The sequence below is a fragment of the Oryx dammah genome, unplaced genomic scaffold (assembly GCF_014754425.2).
Source record: "Oryx dammah isolate SB20612 unplaced genomic scaffold, SCBI_Odam_1.1 HiC_scaffold_20, whole genome shotgun sequence".
NCBI classification, from domain to species: domain Eukaryota; kingdom Metazoa; phylum Chordata; class Mammalia; order Artiodactyla; family Bovidae; genus Oryx; species Oryx dammah.
In genome coordinates this window covers 34,490,505-34,507,584 of record NW_024070204.1, presented here as the reverse complement: position 1 = coordinate 34,507,584, position 17,080 = coordinate 34,490,505, and the positions used below count along the sequence as shown (strand labels likewise).

At 39.8% G+C, this 17,080-nt stretch overlaps 1 protein-coding gene across 3 annotated transcripts in view; it reads right to left on the bottom strand.

Annotated features, from left to right (window-relative positions):
• The window catches only part of WDR70 (WD repeat domain 70), a 273,577-nt gene that overhangs the window by 240,612 nt on the left and 15,885 nt on the right, over window positions 1–17,080 (bottom strand). For 2 of the 3 annotated variants that reach the window (XM_040262355.1, XM_040262354.1), the window contains exons 4-5: window positions 16,006–16,126; window positions 12,022–12,217 (exon numbers count right to left, since the gene is read on the bottom strand). In XM_040262355.1, coding sequence (XP_040118289.1) covers window positions 12,022–12,217; window positions 16,006–16,126 — 317 coding nt within the window. Of the gene's footprint in view, window positions 1–12,021; window positions 12,218–16,005; window positions 16,127–16,734; window positions 16,803–17,080 lie in introns of all 3 variants that reach the window. The other variant, XM_040262356.1, reaches the window with a different exon arrangement.

Here is a 17,080-nt window from a genome sequence, read left to right as displayed (position 1 = left end):
GGACTGCTTTAAGAGAAAATTAGAACTTTTTTTCGCCTCATTTAAAACGTAGGTTTAAATTAGTCTATTAGTCTATACAATTAACTAATTAATCTCATTCAATTGTGGCGTAGTTCTTACAATTAATAGACTATTATGTAACTAAAGTTTAAGCTTAGGACAAGGCATATATAATGGCTCTTACAAGAACAGGTGTCTATTTGCATTTTCATGCTCACATTTCTTCTGTTCAGTCCTCTATCCCTACTTCCATTTTCCACGTAAAAACTAGAGATTGATATGTCAAAAATAGAAAATACTCTCAAATGTCATAAAATGACATTTTCAATTATAAAAACCAAATACATTCAATTCCAACTGACAAACATTTACTCTCTGTATTATATTAAAGGCATTATACTAGAGGTTTCAAAGGTTTTTAAAAACTACTGTACTATTTATATACAAATCCCTGCACCTGAGGTCATCACGTAGGACTGCAAAGGCAAGGCACAGTAGTTAACATAGGAATAAAGTACTGATTTCACAAGAAAAATAGTTTGCTACAGAAGGCTGAAAACAGCACTGGGAAATAGTAGCACATGAGCTGGCGTCTAGAGAGGCTGCTTGAAGGAAATCACATTTGAAATGGTCTGCAAAGGCTAGAGAGAATTTTAACAAGCAGAAACGGGAGGAATGGGAAGGAAGCATTAAAGTTTTGATCAGTGTCCCCTCAAAATTAGCTGACTCCTTTGTAAGAGAGAATTAATGGGCAAATAGGAATTGGTGAAGTCTAACACATTTACAAATCAGGCCTTCTCTACATCAGCCTGTTCTAATGAGACATTAGACAAGTCCTTCCTTTAAAAAAAAAAAACCTTGAATTACTGAATTACTGATAGAGCCAGTGCTAAATGAGTAATGAAATATATATCACTTGTGAAAATAAAAGAGATCAGAGAGGAAGTAAAACTCCTTTTTAAAAAAATGATAATCATCAATTCAATTAAGGGAAAATTGCTTACTTTGCTTACAGTTATAACTTGTTTCACTAAAAAAGAGCATTCTGGGCTTCACTGGTGGCTCAGTGGTAAAGAATCCACCTGCCAATGCAGGAGACAAAGGTTCGATCCCTGGGCCGGGGAAATCACTGCAGTACACACTGCAGTACAATTAGGCCAGCGTGCCACAACTACTGAGCTTGTGCTCTAGAGCCAGTGAGCCGCAACTACTGAGCCTCGGTGCCTAGACCCCGTATTCAGCAATAAGAGAAAACCACTGCAAGCCTGTGAACTGCAACTAGAGAACAGCCTCTGCTCACTGCAACTGGAGAAGGCCCGCGTACAGCAACGAAGACCCAATGCAGCCATAAATAATATTAAAAAAATCTTTTTTTTTTTAAAGGCACATTCTTCTAGTCAAAGTGTAACAGAGCAGGATGAGCAAAGCCCTTGGCAGGCAGCCATTGCTGGGCCTCAGTATTCTGCATCCTGCTACTAGGCAACAGGTCTTGCTCAGCTATTGGTCGGTGTCTCAGTAGGCCCCGCCTATAAACAACCAACGGTCAATGAGCGACCCTTAGCTGTCCTGCTCAGTTACTAGGCAGCACCACAGTGGGCCCTGCCCACTGGTAACTGTCAATGAGTGATCATTGGGGAACTGAAGCAGTCAAGGGTTAGTAGTGTGGTGGTCATCAGGTGGAGAGTGAGGTAAGAGGCAGATTCAGGCCTCCTCCTGGAGGCCCTCCAGCTCACCCCACCTTGGGCCAGCAGATGAGGTGGATGGCCCAGGCAACAGACTGGGGACTACATCCTGAGGACTCCAGAGCCCTCACTAAGGCTCTCCACTAGCCACGGCCCAGGCCTTGAGGCAGCAGGTGAACCTCTCCCTGCCTCTGCAACGTAACAGCAGTGGCTGTCTGCCTGGTCACAGTCTGTAGACCTGGTCTCCCCATCTGGGTGGCCTGAGGGGACTGAGCGCCAGACGGGCTAGGTGCCAATCTCCCTCAGGGATGACAGCTGAGCAGCTTATAGGAACTGGCCCTGAAGGAGCTGCCAACTTAGATCTGCCTCCTCTTACCCAGAAGTGGGACCCTGGAAGGTGAATGTTGTGCCTTGGGACTTTGCCCTGTCTTGTCAGGACAGAGAATAAAATTCATTTGATAGAGATTTACAGGAACATCGTGACCTGACCACAACTGGGCCTCAAGAACAAAGGATCTGATGCCAAGAGGTCTGCAACAACGAACCAAGCCCATCCATCACCTTTTGCTTTTAAAGGGACTTGCCGGAAGCTTTCAGTTACTTTGGGGTTCTTAGGGCATGAGCCACCAATCTCCTTGTACAAGTCTGTAACAAAATTTTCTCTGTTCCAAACTCTATTGTTCAGGACTGATGGGCCTCACTGTGTGTCAGGCACACGGGCTTGCAAACTCAGTAACAAAAGCACTTAAAATATACTTTTTTTGTTAAGATCTCTTACTCGGAATTCTTTTGTAAAGTTAAAAAGAAATCTAGGGCTTCCCTGGTGGTCTAGTGGTTAAGAATCTGCCTGTCAATGCAGGGGACACAAGTGTGATCCCTGGTCTAGGAAGATCCCACATGCCACACAGCAACTAGGTCCACGCACCACAACTACTGAGCTCTAAGGCCCTAAGCCTGTGCTCCGCAACAAGAGAAGCCACTGCAATGACAAGCCCAAGCACTGCAACTACAGAATAGCCTCCACTTGCCGTAACTAGAGAAAACCGTGGGCAGCATCAAAGATCCAGCACAGCCATAAGTAAATTACAAAAATTAAATAAATAGGACAAATTAACCTTTGTGGGGAAAAAAATTAGTATTTACTGATTGTTCAGTGGTTCTTATTCAATTCTTTTTTGTACCGAAAAGCTTTATAGTGTTATTTATATTCTCTCATCTGAATGTTGTTATATTTTATTGCTGCTATTCCTGTTGCAAAATGGGTTTTTCAATTTTAACCCTTTAAACTTAGATACTATCAATTCTGCTTTGATTAGTCCCCTTTTGTTTTAGGTAGCTTCATATCAAATACAGTAACATTCTCACTTTTTTCTAATATATAGTCTTGATTATTTCAGTCTGTTTAGCAAAAATGTCTGGAATAATATAATAATGTGACAGCTACCACCTTTTATTCTTAATTTTAAAGGGAATATCTCTAGTGCTCCTTAATTATGTATAACACTGACTGGTGGTGTGCAGCATGAATGAATCATTTAATACAATACTAAAGTTTCCTTTTAAAATATTTTCTTAGGAATCATGTTAACTATTTTAAATTCCATTTTTGTTATATATTAAAAGAGAGGATCATAATGATAAATACCAGGCACCATTCTAAGGGTTTTATATATATATTTGTTCACTTATTCAACCATCCAGACCACCGAGTTAGGTGTTTTATTAGCCCTGTTTTACAAGGGAGGAAAGAAAGACACGGAGAGGTTAGAGAAGCCAAGTAATTCCCAAAGTCACACAGCTTGAAAGTGAAAGAGCTCCATCTGGCTTCAAAGTCCATTTCTCTAATCACTACTTTATATTGCCTCCCTGTATCTGTATTTTATTGACTGGACTACAATCATGTAAGTCCAGTCAACAGCGGAAATTGAGAGATGACTTAACATAGCTACTCACACTGAAGTGATATAAAATTAGACTAAGGTGGTAGTAATGGAGACAGAAATGGAGAGATCTGGTATATACTTTGGAGACAGAGCTAGTAAGACTAGGTAAAGAATTAAGAGATTGGATGTAGAGTAAGAAGGAAAGAAAGGAATCAACAATGGTGACTAGGTTGTGGCTTATCCTTAGCAAGTATTGAGAACCTTGTTTTCCTGTTTTTTGTATTAATCTTATTTATGTATCTTGGTTTCCCTTTTATCATTCATTCTTCCTAATGTATGCTTTCTTATAGCATATCATCTCTAAATCTTTTTTGGAACAAGGTAAAACATACAAAAACAAGTTTATTCACAAATACTTAAGACATTTTATATCCAATACTGTTCTCTTTGGGTTTGTTCTATACCCGTCCTAGATTTTCCTTCTTACGGGGGTGGTGGGACGGGGGTGGGGCGGGCGGGGGGGCGGAGCTGCACTAGGTCTTAGTTGCAACATATGAACTCTCAGTTGTGGGATCCAGTTCCCATACCAGGGATCAAACCCAGGCCACCTGCTTTGGGAGGTTGGAGTCTTGGCCACTTGACCATCAGGGAAGTCCCTGACCTAAATTTTTTAATTAAGATCACAACTGCCTTATAATAAGGCACTGCTTTTTGTAATCCCATCATTTGTTTCTAATGACAGGCACAGTTTATGATCAATGTGGAAACTGGAAAAGAACAGAAAAATATAGGGCAGAAATAAACATTATTTTCACTCCTATAATTTAGAAGGAAGCAATGGGAGGACTTTTTACCATACACATGTAATATTTAAAATTGTAAAATCATAATGTCCATATAGTTTTATGTCCTCTCCTTAGTGCTAATGAAAACTCCTAATATGCCTAATGACTACATAATACTTTCATATGACTGCATAACCATTTGCTGGTCCTTCCCCCATTATCAGATATTTATTTACATTATTTTTAATTATTCCAATATTTCAGTTATTTTCAGGTTTTTTAGATACGGAAACTTTCTGCCAAGAGAAAGCTCTGAGCAAGCCTAACATTAAAAAGAGCTAGTCTTGTTGAATATAGGGGAAGGGCCCAACCCCACCAAAACCACCCTTCAATAGTGTTCCACGGAACACATTCTGAAAACCACTACAATATGCAGTGCTGTGATAAACATCTTTGTGCATAAAGCTTTTTCCAAATTTCCTGAGGCTAGAATCCCAGAAGTCATAGTACTAAGTTTAAAAAAAGTAAACATCTTTAAGCCTCCCGATATTTAGTAATAATAGTCTCAGTAACTATCAGAGCTACTGCCTCAATTTCTAGAGTATCTACCTGGTCACAGCACTTCACAAAATTTGACAGTTATAATAAGTTTAATTCATGATAGGCACAAAAGGATGTAAAAATGAGTAAGATTCAAAAGGACAGGAGTTTACCATCTCTCCCAAGTCATCTTGGGAAGCAATTAAACACAAACACTTAGAGACATCAACCTTCACGTGTCATTAAAGAAACACTTTTCACAAAATAAAAATCAAAATAAATGTTACTTCTAAGCTATTTGGGAGAAAGAATGTTCTTAAGTAAGTTTTATATGGAAACTTCAAAGTGGCTTCATTAGCACAGAGAAGCAGGGCAGCAATTCCATATCCTTCTTTTAAGAAAATATCATTTTGTAAGCAATAACCCATGTCCATAAGTATCCATGAAGCATGATACTGATCATAACCTAGGAAGGTAACCTAATTTAGTCAACCTATGACCCCAACTGTGACTATTTAAGTGAGAAGTCACAAATAGTTTGGGAAGAGATACATTAGAATAACCTATAAAGACTTTTTTTTTTGGTAAATTATTTAATTGGAAGCTAATCACTTTACAATATTGTAGTGGTTTTTGCCATACATTGACATGAATCAGCCATGGGTGTACATGTATTCCCCACCCTGAATCGCCCTCCCCTTTCCCTCCCCATCCCATCCCTCAGGATCGTCCCAGTGCACCGGCCCTGAGCACCCTGTCTCGTGCATTGAACCTGGACTGGCGATCTGTTTCATATATGGTGCTATACATGTTTCATTGCTATTCTCTCAAATCATCCCACCCTCGCCTTCTCCCTCAGAGTCTAAAAGTCTGTTTTTATATCTGTGTCTCTTTTGCTGTCTTGAATGTAGGGTCATCATTACCATCTTTCTAAATTCCATATATATGCATTAATATACTGTATTGGTGTTTTTCTTTCTGACTTATTTGACTCTTATTTCACTCTGTATAATAGGCTCTAGTTTCATCTACCTCATTAGAACTGATTCAAATGCATTCTTTTTAATGGCTGAGTAATATTCCATTTTGTGTATTGGTACCACAGCTTTCTCAACCATTCATCTGCCAATGGACATCTAGGTTACTTCCATGTCCTAGCTATTGTAAACAGTGCTGTGATGAACATTGGGGTACTATGAAGACTTTGTTATAACACAGACTGCAGGAGCTGGGGCCGGTTCACCCTAGTCCTACTGACCTAACCTCTGATATACAGAACCTATGAATATACATTTTTTTAATTGTACCAAATATGATTCTTACATTCAGATTAAGAATCATTGAATTATTAAAAATATTTATCCTTAATTTCAATAACACTTGCTGAAATATTTAGCCATTCAAGTGTATAAATCTGGTTACTTTCCTAACAAATATAATAGGATATCTCTCTAAAAAGCCACAGTGCTTTGCAAGTTTCTGAACATCAAAAAATCAAGTTGCATTCAGGAATTCCCAGGAGTCACACCTGCTTGCTGTGGTAGTTTATTTTTCCTCATCTAGGGAACGAGTACTATAACTTGCAATATGACTTGTATTACAAGGAGTTTAATCCTGCAGCAGTGAAGGGACTGAAAATCAGAGGCAAAAGACAAGTGACTACAGCAAAACTTTAAGTGGCAGAAAACAAAAGCCTGAGTGTGAGCTTAGATGTTGAATTTAGGATACTCTTAGAGATTAAATATGGACATGTGTCATGAGTGATTAGAAAACTGGATCCAAAGTTCAATGAAATGAAGTAATGCTTCCAGTTGCTCTGAGTGAATAGGAGTCATGAGTATAAGATGTAAGAAACTCCCCCCAGGCTGTGTATGAAATGTTAAGGGAAATAAGCATGTATACTCTCAGGGAATGCTTATGATTGGAGAAACATAAGGAAATATTAAGTAGTAAAACAGACCCTAGCAGAAACGTAAGCACCATCAAAGCAGGGATCTGTCTGCATTATTTTCTGCTGTATCCCCAACATTTAGAAAGTATGTGACTCACAAATGTGTGCCCAACAAATATCTGTTGAAAAAACAGTCAGAGATAGGCAGCAAACCAATAGAGAAATAGCAAGGGAAGAGTTTCAAGGAAGAAGTCAACATTGTCCAATAATGCAGAGGTAGATACAGAATGAGACCTGAGAAAGGGTCTTTGGATATTTGGATTTTGTCATCTCTGTGAAACGGTAAGGGCAGAAACTGTGAACAAAGACAAGGAGAAATGTGGAGTGACACAGTAAATGTGGCAAAGGAGCAAACTGGAAAAGATGTGGAGGGGAAACTGCATGTTTGCAAGTTAAGAGCCAAGAGCAAGTAGAGAGAAAAAGGGTAAAACGAAAGATACAAAAGGGTGATGGTGAGGAAAAACAAGGAGAGGAAGTCAAGGGCACCTACAGAATGGTTAACAGCCTCAGTAAGCAGACAGGACAACTCTGATATATTTCAAATTGTAAAAAATATAGCTAGCGTTCTGCTGTATAAAACATTCTCCTATAATTTTGTTTAGTATTACCTCAAACTGATTTCCTGAAGGAACTAAATTCAGTTTCTGAATCAACAAGCAAAGAATAACCAGACTCTCTAAGTCCAACCAACCACAAAAACAAAATTCTTTAAAAGGCCAGAAACATTTGAACTCAACATTAAAACGTCAGCCCAACACTGCTATGTACACTACCTACCATGAACCATGCTAATTTGTCTGTCTAGATCCCACAATAATATTCATAGTCCACACAGTATTCAGTAGATTTCCTTTGCCTATGACTCCTAATTCTACTATTGCTTGATCTAGAAGGCTGCCAATAACCCACTTATCAAATATAATACAGTATAAACTTTGTCACTCAGAACTTAAAAAAGAGACTGAGGTTGCCACTCATTAAGTCTGAAAACCGAAGGCCTCCATTCAAGACCAATATAATTTACCTGAGTCTAGGAAGGCCACTGCAAAGCCACATTCACAATGTTTCCAAATATCCAAGCTATCTGCTTCACCTACCATCTCTGCCTTAGTCTTTAAAATGTTGGTTGTGATATGTATTGGGAAGAAAAATAGGAGAAATGGAAACAAGGAACTTCTCACTTTTATTTTATCTCCAATCTAAAGCTTCAGACTTAATCCATTCACAATGCTAACAAGTACTCCATTATCAACTGGTGGTGGTTTAGTCACTAAGTTGAGTCTGACTCTTGCAACCCCATGGGACTGCAGCCCACCAGGCTCCTCTGTCCATGGAATTTTCCAGGCAAGAATACTGCAATGGGTTGCCATTCCATTCTCTAGAGGATTTTTCTGACCCAAGGATCGAACCTGGGTATCCTGCATTGCAGGCAGATTCTTTACTGACTTAGCTATGAGGGAAAGTGAAGTCACTCAGTCATGTCTGACTCTTTGCAACCCCATAGACTGTAGCCTATCAGGCTCCTCCGTCCATGGGATTTTCCAGGCAAGAGTGCTGGAGTGGACTGCCATTTCCTTCTCCAGGGGATCTTCCCAACCCAGGAATCGAACCCGGGTCTCCCACATTACAGGCAGACACTTTACTGTCTGAGCCACCATTATCAGATAGTGTATACTCTAAAACTGGAGCTGTTACTGGCACAAATCACCAGCAGCCTTGCTGTGACCCACATGTTATTCAATCAGCATTTTCTGTTTACTACGTTTACAAGAGGAAAGGCACACCATAAAAAGTTTTACTACCAAAAAGAATCAATACATAATCTTATAAAAAAAATAGAAAGCTGTTATTCAGTCTCCTGATACACTTCAGTTACCGCCATGAGAAGCTAAAGCGTTCAAATAGGCTTCTGAGATCCAGACCCAAGCATGTTTTCCCTTCTCTGCCTAGCTGCACTTTGGGTTTACTCACTTATCAGTTCCAAGTCAAGGGTTTTGTCTTCACTAACGCTATGTTCTAGACAAGTTGACTTTCCCATCTTCCAGAATCTAATCTTGTGCACTGTGCCCTTGTTTCAACCATTCACTCTTCCTAAATTGGAGGTGGGCTCCTCCCACCTCACCCATCAAAACCTTACGCTCTACAAGGCTCGTTCAAATTCCACATCCTTCAGAAAGTACAGGCATTCCCTTTTATCCTTGGTTTTTGTTTTCCTCAATTTCAGTTCCCCTTGGTATGAAAATACTAGTAAATGGAAAGTTCCAGAAACAAATAATTTGTGAGTTTTAAATTGAGCAACAAGACAGAATCTCAAGTTATCCTGTTCCTTCCTGCCCAGCAACTACACCATTCCTTTGTGGGACATATGCCACCATCAGTCACTTTAGTCGTCTGTAAAGATATCACGGTTTGTGTTCAAATAATTCTCATTTTACTTAAGAATGGCCCCAAAGCGTAAGACGGATGCTGCCAATTTGCATATGCCAAACAGAAGCTATAAAGCGCTTGCTTGGAACAGGCAACAAAGATCCGGGATTTGAGTTCAACAGGTGTATGGAGTTCTTTCCCTTCTTAGCTCCTGCCATTTCTGGGTCCAGTGATCACTATCTTATTAAAGGTCTTCTATTTGGCCCTTGCATACTCCAACTCCTTACAAAGTTTATCTCCAGCAGGCTCCAAGAGTTCCAAACCAAACTGATGTTACTACAAGGGTGGAAGCTGGTTTCAGATATGTAATACTTCAGCTTAGATCAAGTAGAGCGAGACTTCAGCTCTGCTAGGCAGGACTACGCCCCTGCACAGCAGAAAGAAGTTACAGAAGAAAGAGACCTCTGCCCCAACTCCCAAGAAGTTATCTTCAGCATGAAGTCTCTCAGGGGAGTCTTAGAAGAAGCACACTGACTGAAACTGCCCACCCTGGCCAGGCACCACAGTAACCATTTGTGTGAGTTATTTTATGACAGGAGGTCCTAGTAAGGAACACAGAATGAGCAAGCCACCACCAACCAGAAGAGTTTGGGAAAGGTCAAAGGGAGATGCCATGTTTCTGACCATGTCCCAGAATCCTTCTTGCTGGCATCTGTCTTGGCTGAGCAATGAGTATGCCACCAGGAAGGACGAGTCAGACTGATTAGCCAAAGACAACCTGGAAACTAATCCCATCCCCATAAAACCCAAGACTGGGAGACACCAGGCAGAGTAGTTCTCCTGGGTTCCCTTACCCTGCTGCTCTCCGCCTGGGCGCCCTTTCCAATAAATTCTCTTGCTTTGTCAGCACATGTCTTCCTCAGACAATTCTTTCCTGAGTGTTAGACAAGAACCCATTCCTGAGGCCCTAGAGGGGGTCCAGCTTCCTACAACGGGTGAAAAGTTAAAAAGTACTCAACTTGATAAGGAAAGAAAAAAAATGGTATGCGGAGGTTGCTAGGATCTACAGAAAGTACCAATCTATCTGTGAAACTGTGAAGAAACCAAAAGAAACTCAGGCCAGTTTTGCTGCCACACCTCAAATTGCAAGTTATAGCCACAGTGCATGATAAATGCTTAGTTAACATGGAAAAAACATTGTATCTGCACAACAACATATTTTGAGAGAGAAGGAAAGACCACATTCACATACAGGCATACCTTGTATTAATATCCTTTATTGAGTCTTTAAAAATTGAAGATTTTGTGTCAGCTCTGCTTGGAACAAGTCTACTGGCACAATTTTTCCAATACTTTTTCTCAATTCATGTCTCTGTGTCATGTTTTGGTAAATTTCACAATATTTCAAACCCTCCACCAGTAAAGAGATTACAATTCACTGAAGGCTCAGACAGTAGTTAAGGATTTTTAGCAATAATGTATTTTTAAATTAACATATGTACCTTGTCTTAAATATAATGCTGCACTGCACACTTAACAGACTATAGTGTAAACATAACTTTTATATGCACTGGGAAACCAAAAAGTTCTTGTAGCCTGCTGTATTTCAACATTTGCTTCATTATGGTGGTCTGGAACCCAACCAGCATTTATCTCCAAAGTATGCCAGTAACTTTTATTATAATATATTGATATAAATGTTCTAAGTTACTGTTGTTAGTCTCTCAACGTACCTAATTTATAAATTAAACCTTATCATAGGTATGCACGTATAGGAAAAACACAGTATATATAAGGTTTGGCACCATCTGCAGTTTCAGGCATCTACTGGGGTCTTGAAACATATCCGCCCTGAATAAGGGGGGACTGCTGTATTTCTTCTCTGGATCTGATCTCATTAGCCTCATCTTTTCATTTCCCTCTAGTAAGAAAACTCAGCTACACATAAATCACATGACAATTTCACCACAATATCAACTGTATATGTATGCTCAATCATGTCCAACTCTTTGCGACCCCGTGGACTGTAGCCTGCCAGGCTCCACTGTCCATGGAATTTTCTAGGCAAGAACACTGGAGTAGGTTGCCAGTGCCTACTCCAGGGAATCTTCCTGACCCAGGGGTTGAACCCGTGTCTCTTACGTCTCCTGAAACGGCAGGCAAATTCTTTACCAACTGCGCCACCAGGGAAGCCAGGATATCATGTACTTGCACACAATTAGGTCCTCACTATGGCAACATCATTTCCCCTCAAAACACCCTTCTGACTTCTCCGTTCTCTCTTCCTCAGCCCATTCTCAGCCACACAAACCTGCATTAGTCAGCTGAGGCCACCATAACAGAACACCACAGACTGGGTGGCTTAAAGATCAGAAAGTTATTTTTTCACAGTTCCGAAGGCTAGAAGTCCACAACCAACATGCCAGAAAACTTGGTTTCTGTTGAAGATTTTTTTCCTGTCTCCAGGAGAATCTTACCAACTCAGAAATCAAACCCAGGTCTCCTGCATTGCAGGGCAGGAAGATTCTTTACCGACTGAGATATGAGGGAAGATGAGTATATAAATCATTCCAGAGTACTAAGCAGAGTTCCCTGTGCTATACAGTAGGTTCTTATTAGTTATCAACTTTATATATAGTAGTTTGCATATGTCAATCCCAATCTCCCAATTTATCCCTCCCCAACCTTTCCCCCTTGGTAACCCTAAGTTTGTTTTCTACAACTCTATTTCTGTTTTTCAAATAAGTTCATTTGTACCACTTTTTAAGATTCCACATATAAGCGATTTCCTAAATTACCACTGAAATACTTACTTCCTCCTCTTCTGAATCACCATCATCATCATCTTCTTCTTCCATATCTTCTGCAAGAGGTGGAGGTAAAGGACCAAGAACACCTTCCTCCATAGGATTAACTGGTTCTTCCACCATTTTAAGGGGTAAAGGGGGGCCAATTAACTCATCATCAGAAGAGTCAGAACTCTCGTCACTCTCACTGCTACTTGTATCCCTGAAAATACAGAAACAGAAACTCATCGACTTTGCTGCAAAAAAGAACATACTCTGGAGACAGTATTGATTTCTCAGGAAGCCCTATTTCTCCTTTTAACAACTGAGTTTTTTATAATGTTTTAAAATTTGTAATCCAAACATTAATTGTGTGGCTCAAATATTTATCTTTTAAATTATATATATCTTTCTTAAGTAATGTCAAGAAACACATATTTTAATTGTTAATTGTATGATTAAAAAATAAGCAAAAATTTTTGATTATATTTTTTAAACATATTCATGTTTTTCAGGTAGAGTAATATTCTTTCATCTATTATTGTTTGAGGACACATTTTGTATGAGTTTTTTCTTTGAAATTTTGTGAGTTGTGTACTATGGTCCACGATATGGTCAGTCTTGCATATTTTATGTAAACTTGAAAAAAATAAGAATTCCCATTGTTGGGCTGAGTGTCGTGTAGACGTCAATCAAAGGTGTTGGCTGAGGGCATCCTTAAGGTCCTTTCTCTCCTTGCTGACTCATAGCTCACTGTCCATCAGTCACAGACATGAACACTGACATCTCACACTAAATGCAGACCTGCCTATTTCTCCTTTCAGCTCCTTCTCTTTCTGCTTCACGTGTTTCAAAGCTCTGATGCTAGGAGATGCACGTTCAGGATTACCATGTGTTCCTGAAGAACTGCCTTCAAATACCATTTAATCTTAAGAAAGTAAAAAACTTCTCTTATCTATCCTATCTAAATACAGTTAAAAGTCAAAGACAAAAACTCAGAGCAATTATATGTTAGAGGCCCATCAGATAACCCTCATGAACCAGCAGAACAACTGTGGAAGAAAAACTACAGCATACTACACCGTAAGAAGGAAAACCATGGAGAGAACCAACACCTCTATGCACTGTGTGTGAATACAATCACTGTTTGTCACAGGAACAAATAAAGTAAGAAATGAATATTACCGCAAAAGGTTTCAATACATTGTCTGAAATACAAATTATTTCTCAGTGCTAATCCAAGTATGCTGAGTTGCTAAAATTGTTAAATGTAGCTTCCTTGGACTGTAAAAGATACCTTATTCTAGGCAGTATCCTTCTGAATCTCAACTACTTTTCTACCCAACACATGAGCTGCTGCTGCTGCTGTTTCTAAGTCACGTCAGTCCTGTCCGACTCTGTGCGACCCCATAGATGGCAACCCACCAGGCTCCTCCGTCCCTGGGATTCTCCAGGCAAGAATACTGGAGTGGGTTGCCATTTCCTTTTCCAACAACACATCAGAAGACTATTATAAGTGAGGGGAAAGTGTCAGTCACTCAGTCATGTCAGATTCTTTGCAACCCCATGGACTGTAGCCCACCAGGCTTCTCTGTCCATGGGATTCTCCAGGCAAGAATACTAGAGTGGGTTGCCATTCCTTCCCCAGGGGATATTCCTGACCCAGGGATCGAACCTGAGTCTTCTGCACTGCAGTCAGATTCTTCACAGTCTGAGCCACAGGAAACCCAACAGGGGACTATCATATACTCTCATTAAAGTCTTTATCAAACACCTCTATACATTCTGTAGCAACCACCATCCACCATCCCTCTACTGACTACCCTTTCCCAGAAGATTGAGAATTGCAATTTTAACAATTAATTACCAAATAATTTTATAGGAGTCAAAGTGTCCTTGCCATCTAATGAAGTATCTTCACTATTTAAGTTCCACGAAGGCAGAAATTTAAAGTCTGTTGTGTTCCCTGCTGTGGCTCTATCAGCTAAATGATGCTTGATATCAATAACAACTGAAAAGGGACTTCCCTGCCAGTCTGGTGGTTAAGACTCTAAGCTTCCACTGCAGAAAGGGCACAGGTTCAATCGATGGTCAGGGAACTAAGATCCCACGTGCGATGTAGCGGTGGTTTATTCACTAAGTCGTATCTGACTCTTGTGACCCCATGGACTGTAGCCCACCAGACTCCTCTGTCCATGGGATTACCCAGGCAATAATACTGGGGTGTGTTGCCATTTCCCTTCTCCAGGGGATCTTCCCGACCCAGGGACCAAACCCCAGTCTCTTGCATTGCATGAGGGTTTTTTTACCACTGAGTCACCAAGGATTTCCATATAACACAGTACTGACTCCTTGGTTACAGCTGTAAAAAGATTTACCTTACTATTTTGTTTCCCAAGTCCCCAGTTGTCTCACCAAACTTACTCACTAATCAGAAAGTACGGCAAAAGAGATTTCTAGGCAGTTTTCTTATGAGAAGACAGGTTGTTCTTCACTGGCTTTCATTCTCTCTCTCTCTCTACTCCTCTCTCTCTGCCTCACTGTTTTTCTCCATTGAGCTCTGTACCCCCATGCTCCTCTTGGAAACACAGGCTGAATATGCTCAGCTTTTGGCTGGGTTGTGGGGCATTTTCTGGCACCAGTACTACAGACAACTTTTATTACAGGCTGAATTGTGTCCCCAAAATATTCATATATTGAAGCCCTAACTTGCAGTACCTCAGAGCATGACTGTATTTAAAGACAGGGCTTCAGAGAAGTGATTAAGCTAAATGATGTCTGTAGGGATGGGCCCTATTATAACCAGTGTCCTTATAAAAAGAGAAAACTCGAACAAAACTTAGGCGGAAGACAACAGGAAGAAATAGGGAGAAGATGGCCATCTACAAGCCAAGAAGAGAGGCCAGTGAACCCTGCCTTCATGTTGATCCTGGACTTCTAGACTCTCTAGCTGTGGGAAAATAAATTTCTGTTGTTTCAGCCATCTAGTCTGCGCTAGTTTGTGATGAAAGCCATGACAAACTAGTACAGCAGCATCTTCCTTTCTTTTCTCCCCTTAATTAGTGAACTAAAGAAATATATGGAACATCTACCATAAGCAAGATATTGTGCTGGACACAGAGAGAGCTGGAAAAAACTACAGGATAAAGAGAAACGTTAAGACACTGGGCTTCCCTGAGAGTTCAGAGGTTAAGAATCTGCCCGCCAACGCAAGGGACAAATTTGATCCCTGGTCCGGGGAGATCCTACATGCTCCGGGGCAACTAAGCCTGTGGGCCACAGCTACTGAGCCCCCACACGTAGAGCCTGCGCTCTGCAACAAGGGAAGCCACTGTAATGAGAAGTGCACACAGCGCAGCCAGAGAGCAGCCCCTGCTCACTGCAGCTAGAGAAAGCCAGCACACAGCAACGAAGACCCGGAGCAACCAAAAAGCGAATCTGCAAAAACCAGTTCATATAGCCAATTTGACAATTTAAAACGTACCTCAACAACAGAATTCTTGTATGATTCCACCCAGATTTGGAGTCCATATACCTATTTATACTGCTTGAAGTTCTTAGTAATTATGTTATATAGTATTAAATTTCACTTTAAAGTAATTTTAATTTTAATGGCTGCTTTCTCCTATCACTCAATAAACTTTACCATGTGCCACTGTTTAAATTCTTTCTCAGTTATAAAGGATCCTACCAAAAAAAGTTATCATGAATACAAAGTTTGGGGAAAGGGACAAAAGACACAAATGACAAACATGAAAAAAATAACCAATTTGTCAATATCTTTCCAACTTTACACAGTTATACTCTGCAGTCAAAAGGCACAGATTTTATTGCTACATCTGGAATACTTTAGGAAAATTTGACTGATTCACAATGTGACAAAGGACTTTGTTGTGGTCGTAGAGATCTACAACTGCCTGAAACGGGAGAAATCATGCAAGCTTTTTAGTATGAGGAACTTTGCCTAAATTGTGTTACTATTACCTAGAAAATGACAGTAAAGACAAGCACCTGGAAGATGATTTAGAGCAAGCTCTGGCCACATTCGAGCCTGAAGATGTCGGTTCAAGATCTTCATTTTGCCTTCTTAATTCTTTCTCTCTGTTCATTTCTTCCTCTCTTTCTCTTGCTTCTAAAAAGGTCATAAAAATTTTTTTCAACAGTTAGACTTCAAAATTTATTATTTAAAATGTTGAAAACTAACAAAATTACAAAGATATAACACAGAAGTGTTACCGTAATAGCAAAAAACTATCACTCTAAATGCCCAACAATGAGAAAACAACTGAATTTTACTGTATATCAACACAGTAAAAAATACAGCCAATAAGAATAATGATAGAAGGGAATTCCCTGTTGTCCAGTGGTTAGGACTTGGTGTTTTCACTGTGTTGGCCCAAGTTTAATCCCTTGTTGGGGAACTAAGATCCTGCAAGCCACATGGAGCGGCCAAAAAATACATATAGAAAATATACAAATCTGGGAAAACATTAACAGACAGGTAAGCAAAATTAGAATATGAAGAGTATATGAACCATGACTGCAGTATGCAAAAAGATGTGGCAAGTGACAAGAAAGTGTTCAAACATAAGATTTTAGGTAACCTCGCATTTTAATATTTTAAACTATAAATTCAGCACTCCCTTCCTTTCTGATTTTCCCAAACTGGATTTTTGGCCAGAGACTTGATACCAAAATTATGAGAAAAACTGAATTACATCAAGTTTCCAGAGTTTTTACCTTGGAAAGACAAAACAAATTTATCCAAGTAAATCTAATCTTCCTCCTCTGATAATTTCATTCAGCAACTGGAGGGAACATAGGAAGGAAATTAATTATATAACCTGAGATAATCTTTAACACTTTTTTTGAAATTTAATAGTGAAGAATAATACACCCAAAGTTAAGCAATATCAAAGGGCACTTACTGGAATGCTGCACTATTCAGGGTCTTTTGTTGCTAGGATATAGAGGGTGAGTAACTAGGAAATAGGCAGCAAGCGTTAACAACTAGTCATTCATTCCAAACATGGAAGATTAAAAAACTCTCCAGGAAATTGTAAGGCACAGTCACATTAATTTTTTT